This window comes from Mercenaria mercenaria, chromosome 16, assembly GCF_021730395.1.
Source record: "Mercenaria mercenaria strain notata chromosome 16, MADL_Memer_1, whole genome shotgun sequence".
NCBI lineage: Eukaryota > Metazoa > Mollusca > Bivalvia > Venerida > Veneridae > Mercenaria > Mercenaria mercenaria.
Window position 1 is genome coordinate 52287581 of NC_069376.1, and position 13982 is coordinate 52301562.

At 33.5% G+C, this 13982-nt stretch overlaps 1 protein-coding gene across 1 annotated transcript; it reads right to left on the reverse strand.

Annotated features, from left to right (window-relative positions):
• Positions 1–984: 984 nt before the first annotated feature.
• LOC123541125 (monocarboxylate transporter 6-like) lies at positions 985–12841 on the reverse strand. The gene is made up of 8 exons (XM_045326531.2): positions 11957–12841; positions 11472–11631; positions 10426–10616; positions 8796–8939; positions 8011–8361; positions 7427–7568; positions 5435–5688; positions 985–1627 (listed from the first exon to the last, which is right to left on the reverse strand). Exons 2-8 carry the CDS (start codon positions 11564–11566, stop codon positions 1455–1457), a joined length of 1350 nt encoding a protein of 449 aa, XP_045182466.2. The 5' UTR covers positions 11567–11631; positions 11957–12841; the 3' UTR covers positions 985–1454.
• Between the last annotated feature and the right edge of the window lie 1141 nt (positions 12842–13982).

The window sequence follows — 13982 nt, forward strand, 5'->3', positions numbered from 1 at the left end:
AACACACTAGGACAAAACGAACAAGAAAAAGAACACAGCGGGGTACTGCCTTGGAACGGTCAGCGCCAAAACCATCACTGTGAGCAAAAAACTGGTTTATGATGCACCTAATTTCACTGTTGCCTCCACCATATCCCAAAGTCACATGACAGAGTAAATAAAATTATCACCGACAGATGAAACCCTAACATACGTCATGGCAACAAGAGGCACGTTTTGTGAAACACAAAAATGCTCTTGTATATCTATATAAAAAGCAATCCTAAAGAACCTAAAACGCATGTATTCGATGCCTTTGCAGAAGCCAGAGCAGCACGGAAACAACCTTAAGGGCCCCCCAAAAACAGACTAGAAGACAGAAATCAAAATAGCTTATCCCACTGGGATTTAAGAACTACCTATCATAGAGTCCTCCGCTTGTTCCATCAGACACAATCAAAGAGGAAAGCGTAACGTCCAAGTCTTAAAGGGCTAAACACGAAACATGCGGTGTGTCTAAAAACAGTTGGGCCATAACCTCTATTTATAAAACGTTTAATAACTTTACTAAATACAATTGGAAAATCTTGCGAAGTTTGCTAACCACATACCCATAAAATCGGGTATACTTTCTCGCAGAAGTGTCTTAAAATCACTATTACATTTTAAAACCAAACCTGAATTACGATAGTAAAATTTAGTTCATAGATGACTTAGCATTAGGTGCAAGAGGTCCTTTCTCGAGTCCCTGTAACAATTTAAATAATGGCATTCTATTACAGCATGTATCTGAAGGTTATTGGACTGTTCCAGATGTTCAGTTTTTTCAGCGAACCGTACATTCGGACATTCGACTGTTGTTTAACAATCCAGAGAAGTGAAATACACCCCAAAACATTTCCAGGCTATTATTTGCATTTGATATGTATGTCTCTACAAGTCCGAGAAGAGTTCCATTTTCTTGACTGAAAAAGTTTCTTTTATATGAAAATATCAAATGTCCAAAACTATGTACTTTTTAATGAATATTATAAATACAACTATTTTGGACAAACATATGTACATTTGCGTGCATTTCGAAACTTTCTTACTGTATGACTGTGTACTGACTCTATATCAAATACTTATATATAAATATATTTCACAAATCCCTTCGAAAACATATTACGTTAATATACAAAAGACAACAAGGCGATATCAACGTACGAAAACGAAATTAGAGGTAAACTGACGCATTGCATTTTAACATGTCCTAGAATGTACTCAGAAGGGTTAAAAACTACGAAGACAACACATTCTTACTAGTTTCAACTTTTATGTCTTCGTCAGAAATAACAAAGTTTAACGTACAATTCAAATGTACTCAAAATTCTTTACAGGCAATAAATATGTCAAAACACGTAAACGATTAAATTAACTGTAACATCACTATTTTGATCAACGTTCACACGAACAGAAACATCTCCATTTTCCCTTCATTTCAACAGTTCATACTTCACAGCAGTACTAGTCTGTGATGATATTTGTAACTTTTTCCTTTTCCTTACAAAGAATGCCACAACAATCGTTGTCAAACTGGCGTATAAACTCAGTCCTGCTGCTATGTAGAAAGCTAAATCATATTCCCCCAATGAGTCTTTAATAGAACCTGAAATAATACAATGAATATATTATGGATCAATTAAGTTGGTGAACCCTAATGACATTCAGCGATTTCGGTGTGATGTCATAGTCTTGTTGGGCAAGATGTTAATGTAATGTAGCTCAACACGCACAAGGCTTTCTAATAATAGAATGCCGAATTCTCATATGAAACAGTTCAAAATTAGACGGTTGTCATTGTTAACTTTAAGTAGGAACAGGAATATATTTGCGCATGTATTAAGTAGCTTATTCTCTCAAAAAATAACAAGGTTTATAATGCATGTATCAGTATGCAATCTACTGAACAAAGAATATATATACCACTAAATCATATTTAACCCTTATCATGCTTAACACGACTGATTCTGCCTTTGTGACCAGTGTAGATCATGATCAGCCTGCACATCCTTGCAGCCTGCTCATGATCTACACTGTTCGCCATTCAGTTAGTTTTTGGTAAGCACCCCTTTTAACAGTTAATAGTACTGTCCAAATTGAAAGATGTACAAGTTCATTATAGAAATTTAGCAGGGTAAGGGTTAAGGTAGAAATGTATAAAAAGAATTAAGTTAAGGCACGTAGCAAATAACTATGACAATGCTTTGTCATGCTTCTTCATAGAAACCATGAAAGATATCAATGGAATCGATCTAGAGGTGATGTTGAATTGTGGGACGAAAATGCTCTTTGATGAAATGATATTTATATGTAATACATTGAATCTACTTCCTCCCATATATCTCCAAATTGTAATTTTATTATTTTTCTTGAAATGGTTTCAACGCACTTTTGTAAAATTTTCAATGAACCCTGCAAATGTAATTTATTCAATATATAACGTTGACGTTGTGTATGATCGCTTTTCCATCTACATATATACATGAAGCAAACCTTGTGCAATTAAATTCTTGTAACGCATGTTCTTTGGGCAATGTTTTGACAATGTGATAACTTCGAAAGACTGTATTACCCAAGACACAATAAACATATAAAATAGTCTAGTTGGAAAAGCAGATTATAATACCGCAATATCACGATAAAGTGCGCACATTGGTGGCTGAGCATGTTATATGGTATTTCTGATGAACAGTATGAAGTAAGGTTTCTTTTGTGGTGATTTATTACAGCTTTCTGCAATTCCTTAACCAACACAACAAACGGGGAGTGAATTGGGCAACATTCAGGCATTTTATGGTGTGTTTATACCTCTAAAAATGGCCAAAAACCGTGTTTTGCAGGGACTTTTTATAAATGCCTAAAATTCAAAGACGCCGAAATTGTAAATCTTGGTCAAAATAATGCTAATTTTGGTCTTTGCTTATTCGGTTACTGTCACGGGAATATAAGAATAAGGAAAAACCTGGGAAGTAACAGGATAAAAAAAATAAAGCGCTTAAGGCATATTGTGCGATATGTATACAAAACGTTCTCTCAATGAAGACGTTTACATGGTGGTATCTATCGGTTGACACGTAATCTTTATGAAAATTTGCAGTGTGTTATAATGTAGCACACAAACCGACGTTGAAGAATGTCAATGGTTTTGAAGGTCTATATACACATATAACTAAGACATTTGGTGTTAAAACCAGCAATTGGGCTGTCCACAAAATTCGTGTAGGACACGGCCCCCATGAAGATTTTCTACTTCCAGTAAAGTTTGAGTATTAATATTTTACCGGTTAATTATGTCTTTGAATGATAATTATAGGGTACATAACATTTAACTTTCTGGTTTTGTAGCTGTAATGAGCGGTTCCAAGTAATGTGTGTAGGACACGGCCCCGTGTAGCACACGGACCCACAATATCAGATTTTTTCAATATGTTAACCATTTCATTCTAAAATGTCATAAATTTTATTTTGGTAACATGTAGCATAAAATAGACATTAACGTTTGTTACGTAATCAATTTTACAAAAAATAAATTCTGTAAATTGAATATTGTAAACAGGACTGTAATCACAAGAGCATAAATATCATACATACATTACTAAGAAATGTATACAATAAATTGCACTTACTAGTTATAAAAGCAAAATAATAATAAATCATATGAAAAACAATTTGTTGTTCATGCGTAAAAACTTTAAACAGTTTTTAACGAGATGTCCTCAAGTCAGGTTTTAGATTGCCATTTCATTCATCGCTCAAAATATTAAAGTTACTTAAATAGGCAGCCGTGGACTTGCACCATGTTGTAACATAAGGTAAACAGTAAAGTTTCAGACTTATAAATGTACACATGAACATATCGTTCATATCAATTTCATTCGAACATGATGTTTAAACTATTTACCTTATTGTAACATTATTTTAGTTTGGTCCGAAAGTACAGGTACATGAAATTTTATTTTAACCACGTTTTTTCTTTAATACCTGTGTTTATTTGATCTCATTTATGTATATACAAAATCCAGTATCAATTTTACCATGATTTGATATGAAATAAACGATCAAAATACTCAAAGGCCTTTTGATGATGACATTAGTGTGTAGGACACGGCCCCTTGTGCTAGTAGGTGTAAACAAGTCAAAAGTTCGATACTTTGTGGATACATTTGTGTACTTTCCCTGATGCATAAGACAATATAGAGTATAAAAATTATAAATAATTTTCATTTCCTACTACTTCATAAAATGGCATATTTTTTATGTGCGCACTTTATTGTGAGTGTGCCGTATACGATTCGGTATTGATAAGTCACTTAAGGTAGTTCTGCACGTTTGGATCGAAAAATTTTCTACAATGTGGAATTTGATTAAAATCTGATTTTTCAAAACTTCTGAATATACTTAGAAAATTCAGCAAATTAAAAGGATAGGGTCGCGTGCTTGATTTTTTGCTACCATGATTTGAATAAATTGGATCTCACGCAAGTTTTCATAATGAAAATCTATGGGAAAATCACAGCTTTCATAACTTTTTCGTGAATAGAAACTTTTCTACAATGTAGATTTCAATGAAACTTCTCACAGTTATAAATAAACATTTGGTCTATATTTTGGTGAAATAAAATGTTCAGGTCCGTGTGCTTATTTTAAGATATTTGACCATAATTAAAGTGACCCTCACATTTCAAGCTTATTTTAAGACCTTGTTTTGAATTATCTAACATGTCAGATGTTTTAAATATATTCTAACTTTAAAAAATTAGTAACAGTGCCATTGTAATAAATTTACTCACAGGTTGCCATTAATTCATGAACTGATTTTCATTTCCGTACGCCGAATCCAGACTTTATTCTACGTTTTCCGGATAAATGACGTTACGCTATCACTTCCGATTTATCAAACGTGCAGAACTACCTTAACTACTGTATAAAATCTGGATTTGGGAACTTATATCTAATTACACAATATTTAGTTGCAACAAAATAGATTATTCGATTTTGAAAAAAAAACTACTTGATTTCAATTAATCTATGGTTAGTTAACACTAAAATCCTCATTTACTTCCAATAAAATACAATCGTTTACAGATATTCCGATAAACAAACAGTATTACTTGATCGGGTCCATAGTTTGTGTCTTTATTTAACTTTTTTGCTAGTCTAACGTCAAAACATAAAGATAATATGTGGCAATTTATTTTGATGCCGTACAATACATTAATTATTGAATAGCTTACCGAGCAATGATCAAAACTGCCTCTGGACCTCGGGTAAATTACCTGTCAAGTCATTCAATAAGTTAATAATATATACATACTCTATTATTCAGGAGACAGTTTTCAAAAATATTTCATTTTTGCATTTACCTTTTTCCCGAATGGCAGATTCGTGATCTTGTAAAAGCAAAATGAATTACCTCCAATCTGTCCACTATATATATTAGCTAAGCCAAGCGCCATATTGGATATAGCCATGGCCTGTGGATATTTGTCTAAGCTTGTTGTCTCGAACATAATGGCTGCAATTTGGGAAGACAGTACTCCAAATGGTATGCCGTATAAAACGCAAATCGTAAATAAACCCCAGTAATCAAAAATATTGACAATTAGCACGTGTCCAACGGCAAGGATGAGACAAAGGTATACCCAGTGATATACAGTTGGAATACTTCTGAAAAAGAAAACGAAAAATCCTTTTAATACTATCATTAATGGGAAAATCAACATTGTTCAAATGTTTATTCTATCTGAGGAATATTCTCGTATCATTTGAGTAACAATTTTCAAAATTGGCTTAAAATGAGAAATTTATGAACCTTTCGATATTTCTTAGAAATTATCAAACTTTATATCGTTAAATTGTAGAATTATAGAATCTAATCTATGCAGGAGGATGTTTGCTACACAATCAATTTTACATTTTTGAAAATGACCTCCGGCAGAGCCTCGTTACGGCCCAAACATACCCTCGAGCCGGATATCCCTTCTGTACCTACAAGCACTGGAATCACCTTATATACCGAATCAAGAATTATAGTATAAAGACAAATGTAATCATAAACGATTAAATATTAATCGAATTATACATTTAAAAAGGAGCTGCTTTTTCAAAACGAAAAAAAATACAACATTCCCCTTGGAGTATGACCAACGATGTTTTAAGTGTAAAGGTGAAGGTCAAGGTCATCTGTACATGAATCAATATGTAATAAAATATGTAAAAAGATCCTTTTGAAGCACAGGATGCAACCAAGAAGATTAATAGAACAGTCGGTTTGATTGAGTTTGGTCATGAGAGGTAACGAAATGTGCAACATCTCCCACACCACCTAGCACCGGCTTAAGCTGAACTCCATTAAACATACGATAAATGGACTCCATGATCCCAAAGGACCTGAAAATATAACAAAACTGCATCCAAGAAAGGGGATACTTTTTACAACCGCCACACGGCACTTAAAGATGGCTGTTGTGATAGTTAATAAAATATGTAAAAAGATCCTTTGGAAGCAAAGAATGCAACCAAGAAGACTAATAGAACAGTCGGTTTGATTGAGTCTGGTCTGGAGAGATAACAAAATGTGCAACACCTCTCACACCCCCTAGCACCGGCTTAAGCTGAACTCTATTAAACATATGTTGAATGGACTCCATGATCCCAAAGGACCTGAAAATATAACAACACTGCATCCAAGAACGGGGATACATTTTACAACCGCCACACGGCACTTAAAGATGGCTGTTGTGGTAGACCCGGTTTGACTGAGTCTGTTCATGAGAGGTAATGAAATGTGCAAGTTTTGCCATAAGGATTGTCGGGTGTGTGTATGAATTAAATACAGTCATTAATGTGGGCTGTAGGCGAAACGGTAAAATCTGGCTACCCAAAATGTTTTTGTTTTGAGGTTTTAATACTGACAATGATATGAAGGTCAGGGTCATATGAAGGTCAAGCTCATCTTTATTTGTCAGTTTGAGTGCCTTACCACAGACCATAAAATGCTTTTTTAACCTTTTAAATAGTCAGTATGTAGGTCTTGCCACAAGGGTTGTTGTATGCGAGTATGAACTAAATGTGCTGTACATACATAGGCGAAACGGTAAAATCTGGTTAGCCATACGGACGGACGACAAACGGATGGAAACCTCAATCGCTGTATTATCGGATGCATAAAAATAAGATCAGTGCACGAACCATACTGTCGCCGTTAACAGCATAAGAGACATTCGGTATAACAGTGCCAGATCGATTTTGCCGGCATGGTTAAAGTTACCGGAAACACCAGAAAGAATAGAATTTAGTATGAATACCATTTTGTCAACTCACCCCAGGGAAAAAATGATTCAAAGGAAATCATCAATTGTGCAAGTTTCGGCTTTGATGAAAACAGTATTAGTTTTAAACATACTTGCAATTGAATCTGATAATTCCTCCCAACATACGGCCAATAATATTTGCAAACCCAAGAGCAGATACCAAAACTGAGCCAGCCTCTCTACTAAAACCACGAGATATGGAGAGATCAACTATAAACCACGCCTCAAAATTGCCTGAAATATTTGAACATTAAATCATAAATAACTAAGGTAACTAATGACTAAATAATCAAGACTAAATAAAACCTAGAATATTTATGAGTATTACATATATATTATGTAACAAAGAAAAATTAAGATTTATAAATCTAATTAAAGCTGATATTCAAAAGGGAATTCAACACGGTGTACTTTAAACGTGATTGTGTACTAAAATCCATACTTCTATTCATTTCTTCTTGTACTAGATGCAGCTCATTTCTATATTAAAATTTTAATGTACAGGCCGAGAAGGACAAATTGAGACTACATAAAACGTTTTTTTTTCACCAGGAGTTTGTTGTCTCGAACCCCGGGCACAAACTCCGTTCTATATTTATAAAAACGCCCTGTTCTTGAGTGAATATTAAAAACAAAAACTATTTATGTTGCAGATATACAAAATATATTATTCTACCGGTCAAGGCCGCTATGTGAAAGTTCAGCAATATTATCCATATTACAAAGTCCTTTAAAACGGACATGTCACACATTGTAGATGTTTTGTCTCCAACACCTGTCACAAAATACTGCTTTGAGCAATGTACAATTACACCAAACGGTACAGTTTGAAGCGCAATTCCTGCCATCAGTATAAAGGCTCCAGACCAAGTGTATTTTTCTATAAATATCTCATAGAGAAGTGGAACAATAAATTGTCCAAGACTTGAGCCAAGAGTTAAGATAACAAGATAAATGCCAGCATTTTCGTGGAACATCCATGTGACTGATATAAACGAGGCAAGGTAACATAAGCCCATTCCAATTGCTGAAAAATATAATTTAACGTTTAATTATCAAATTTGAGTCAGGCTATTCATTACATGAGAGTAAAAAGGAAGTGCCTACTGTCACATTGGAATGAAAAATATACATTATTCGAAAATAATGTATCGGGTTTAAAATGCATAGTGACAAAACTATTGCGAATTGCGTCATTATACGGCGTCAGTATTTAATGAATTTATGCTAAAACAAATACGTATAGTTGGAATGCTGCATACCAGTTTAATGATCAAAGACACATCGACAAAAGAAAAAACCCGAAACTGACATGTAAATTGGCGCAATTTAAAATTGTTGAAAAATTATGTTGGCTTTCAACGACTTATACAAACAGTTTTCTACCAAAAGGTCATCTTTAAAGTCTTTTGTTTGCACATGAACATGGACTTGTAAAAAGAATAGGGTAAAGGACTTTACACGCAATAACTCCTGTACACAAGATGATTGCTGTCAGGCCTTCACTGAAAGAGCTTGCAAACAGTCCAATACAGCTGAAAATACCACCGATCAACATGCTTCTACCCGGTCCAATTTTCTTGATTGCCGCAGTGAAAAAGATTCCTTCATAACAAAGACTGATACTGATAAATATTAGTAGTGTTTGTTAATAAAGAAAAGTTTGCAAGATCAGGAACGGCTTTGTTCAAACCGCAAGTCACACCAAAACTTGTCATTAAATGCGACATTCCATGAGAAAACCTGTATTTGTGACATAATATAATTATTGCATATAAACAGTTAAAAATATTGCAAAAACCACACTTCTTTCTGTGTTCATGTATTCATACATTTTTGTACTTTTTTCAAGACAATAAAACAGTTTTCGGAAACGTTGAACGCAACACAGCAAAATAATAGCAGACTCGGATAGCAGGCTCGGTTTTATAATATAACTGAATGTACGCCATGATCCTGAAGGACCAGAAAATAAGATAACAGCGAACCTAAGTACGGTGAGACATTTTACAGCCGCCACACGGCACTTAAACTGTTGCTGTGACGGTTTATACTATCTACAGGAAGACATAAATCTATACGTAATAAAAACACGAGTTTTTTAAATAAAATGTATTTGATTTTTATTGTCTTGATAACTGAAAATACAAACAATTCATCCACCACGAGAGGACACTGTTTTACAGCCAAAAGGCGCTGTATGAAACCATAAAAACTCAGACTGAGTTATTTTCACAAAATGTTTTCAAACTGTCAATACGCCGAGGAATGTGATGCTATGTATGACGACGTCCAGAATTCTTTTACGACGTTATTTACGTCACGTATTTACTCTGTGATAGTAAAAGTTTTTGAAAACTTTCAGATTTTAAAAGCAAATAAATGTTCTTTATACATACATTATATCTGAAATTTGTTTTTGTCACTAATACAGGTGTTCACCTGGAATTACCAAAATATCAAAATATATTGATTGGCGTGTTCAAATCATTTCGAATACCCCTTTTAGAAAAGGTTGCATAAATGTTAAATTAGTCAGACGTCTTGTACTCATATTTACAAAATGTCTTGATTGAAGTACTTTATAGCTAAAGATGAATTTCCTAAAAAATTGAGCGCCTTGATAAACTAGTTCTGAGATAAAATGCTGGATAGGTTGTCCGATTCCTTAAGTATGTATCTTTGTAGGACATTGCTGTGTGTAACATTACAAGAAATTTCCATGTCAATAGTTGTACTGGAAATTGTTTGCTATGTTCATTGAAGTTATGTAAGAATTTCTATTGTTTTTGTTTAGTTTTGGTAATAAGAGTACCTAAGCTCATCCTAATTTAGGCAAATGAATGGTTCCTTTCTGATGGGCAAAGAAAAACATTTGGTTTACACCAGCATATTTTGCTTCTCTTTTTTTTTGTCACTCACCGGAAATTTAAAACGTGTTACCACGTTAATTAATAAAGATTTTTTCAATGCAATCCCAGATCACATCTTGGGCATAGCTGAATAATAGGTAGAAGACTTATATCAATGTAATCATGCAATCAAGTCTGTTTTGAGACATACATGTCTGCCAGATAGACCTACCACTTACCGGCGCCTGTCGCAAGTGCCATGTAAATACTTTGAATGAGGGCAACTTTAGACCGGTTTTCATTGAAAACAATAATAAGTTCGGCATACATAACACTCAGTCCAAACCCTATTCCCATACTCATCCCTTGCTGCATCATGCATGCTATCATAAACAAAACTTTTCTTCGTTTTGAAGCTGTCCGAGGCAACCTAAAAATACATTCGAAATGTAAGTCAAACTGACATTTATTTTAGTAACTGAATATCATAGCTCTCCAGAATGCAGTTTTAAAGTTAACTTTATTTGTACACGTGAATTTTACAGTTTGCTAGAAAGATAATTTCGGATGAATAAGTGATGCCCATACTCTCATGTCGTTTTTGAAGGTTCTCTAAAAGTTATTTTTCCATTATTTAAGCACAAAAAGGTAAATAAAATTCCGACTCCCTCCCTTTAAATGCATTTTGCGTTTTAGTATCAAACATGTAATTTTCAGCTTCCAGTATGTACTAAAGTAGCACCTGGTTTAGTCGGAAAGAGATACATTTCCGGTCAACAGTTATATGATTAAGAACTGTATCATATGTTTCATGTATTAACAAGCCAAATACTGTGATAGCAAATACAAATGTATTGTTCTTTTATTTCTTATGCTACTCAATATGTCAGAGCTTAGATATATATTTGATACAAAAATCGGAAAATGGAATGTCTAAAACATAAATGAAACTGTTGCAGGCTCGATTTGTCGAGCATCTTCATGAACATTAGTGGAAATGCATGCTACCGTCCGCGCCTTCTAACTCCTGGTTTAGCGGAACTCAATATTTACGCATGTTTCAAGTGCAAGTCATCCGCAGATTTGTTCATACGGTGGTGCACACGGAACGTTCAATGAAAAACAGTTTACTGTCTTCTGTTAAAGTAATAGACTAGCCCGAACCGAGAAAACAATGGGCAGAACTAAACAAACGGGATCCGAGGTTATGGAGCCTGCAAAACTCTTAGACCTTTTACTTTCAAAGTTAAATTAAGATATATTTAATTGTAAATCAAAACAGTACTTAGTTTGGTCTCTGTTGTTACTAGGGAGTAGGCATGATTCTTCGTTAGTCTGATAGTCTACAACATTCCGTTTATTTTCTTTGTCTCTTTCCATTTTGAACCCTTTGCTTCTGCTGCTCTTAGTTATTTCCTGCCTATATTTATTCGTGTCATGCTTCCCTGTAAAATGATATAATACACATGCTTCCTGTTCATATTGTGTTTATGCGGCATGTAGCAAATTCGTAACTGTTGCCAGCTGATTCGTTTTTTTATTTGAATGTCACTTAGGAAAACACAACTTTTCGAGGTAAGTGAAACTAGTAGAAACTATCAGACAATTAACTGAATTCAGAAGATATAGATAGTGTTTAATTAAAAACTGAATTCATATGGATAACAGAAACTAAATCGGGAATTACCTTCATATTAAATTGAAACGTCAATTATTTCAGGAATGTTCAAACTGGATGGTATTTAAATTAAACAATATACGTGTACTGACCTTTCTATAAATTGCAGTTTTACCCCCCTGGGGAAAGGCGATACTTAATTCCAAACGTGTTTCATTAGATCACTTCTAACTGTTAAAATCAGAACAATGATTATTTCACATTATCATTTTGGTTGTTACAACATTCCAGTACAGTTAACTATTTATTTGTTTAATCATAAACATGTTCGGCTTACTTACAAAGCATGACAATGAATGACAAATTGGTCATTTTCTTTTCTTAGTTATCCGCTTATTAAAGCACTCAAAATTCTAATGTCTTTCAAAAACAGTATTTTTCTTATAATAACGAACAATATTTCTATTCACGATTATGACGTTCAATTCTTTCAGTTGCTAGCCACTATTCAACGACTCGGTAAGCATTGCTTGACATTATAATAAAGTCCAACTGCCGCCCTTCATGACATTAGATCATTACCCATTTGGGTACAACATTATACAAGACTGCTTTGTCATGAGGCTCGACAATTGAGCTTGACCAATATAAACAAAGGTTTTTGTTCTGGTGTTATACTTCAGTCCGGGACAGCAACTGGGTAGAGAGCAGAAGAAAGATGATATATATAAATAATAAAAACGCAACATCAGCGAAAATGTGAATTTTCCTGGTTCGACAGATGATGAAGTGCAATATATTAAGACTTTGAAATAGTACGTTATATTACCAACATATTAGACTTAGGTTTTGGAAATCATAAGTTGCATTTCTCGACAGCAGAACAGTTAGTAACATACACATTTCTGTATACATATACAGGAAAAAAAAACCTAACATTATCTGCAGTAATACTTTACAAATTTCTATACACATATGCAAAAAAAAAAAAAACAACAACATTATATACAGCTAAAATATCTACATAATTATAATGGAAACAAACAAATTATCATTTTGCTGCAGATAAAAGCAACAGCTAAAATAAGTGTATTTAAGTGCTGAGAAACGAACTATGATTTCATTATTTGTATGTGCGGCTACGCATCTGTTTCTGTATAAATAGATGCAGGACAAAACATGACAATATTGGTCAAGGGAGTCGCAATACATAGAGACATGAAATATTAGTAAGTGTGTCTACTTGACCTAATAATAAAAAATGATCAATCGAAAGTGTGAATTACTATTCATATTGTAATGTAAGAAATTAAAGACAAGCTGTATTATATTGCAGAACTTGTGTTAAGAAAATTGATATTAATAAAACTATTAACATTAATTTACAGATAAGAATGGCCATGTAGATCTCCAACATTTCTAAAAAGATACACATTTCTGTATAATACATATACAGGGGAAAGAAACCTAACATTATCTGCAGTAATACTTTACAAACTTCTATACACATATGCAGAAAAAACATTATACACAGCTAAAATATTTACATATAATGGAAACAAACAAATTATCATTTTGCTGCAGATAAAAGCAACAGCTAAAATAAGTGTATTTAAGTGCTGAGAAACGAACTGTGATTTCATTAATTTGTGTTTAGTGTTATGTGCGGCTACGCGTCTGTTTCTGTATAAAAAGATGCAGGAAAGAAACATGACAATATCGGTCAAGGGAGCCGCAATACATACAGACATGAACTATTAGTAAGTGTGTCTAGTTGACCTAATAACAAAATAAACAATGATCAATCGAAAGTGTGAATTACTATTCATAATAAAAAGTGTAAGGTAAGAAATTAAAGACAAGCTGTATTATATTGCAGAACTTGTGTTAAGAAAATTGATATTAATAAAACTATTAACATTTACAGATAAGAATGGCCATGTAGATCTCCAACATTTCTAAAAAGATACACATTTCTGTATACATATACAGGGAAAAAAACTAACATTATCTGCAGTAATACTTTACAAATTTCTATACACATATGCAGAAAAAAAACATTATACACCAGCTAAAATATTTACATATAATGGAAACAAACAAGTTATCATTTTGCTGCAGATAAAAGCAACAGCTAAAATAAGTGTATTTAAGTGCTGAGAAACGAACTATGATTTC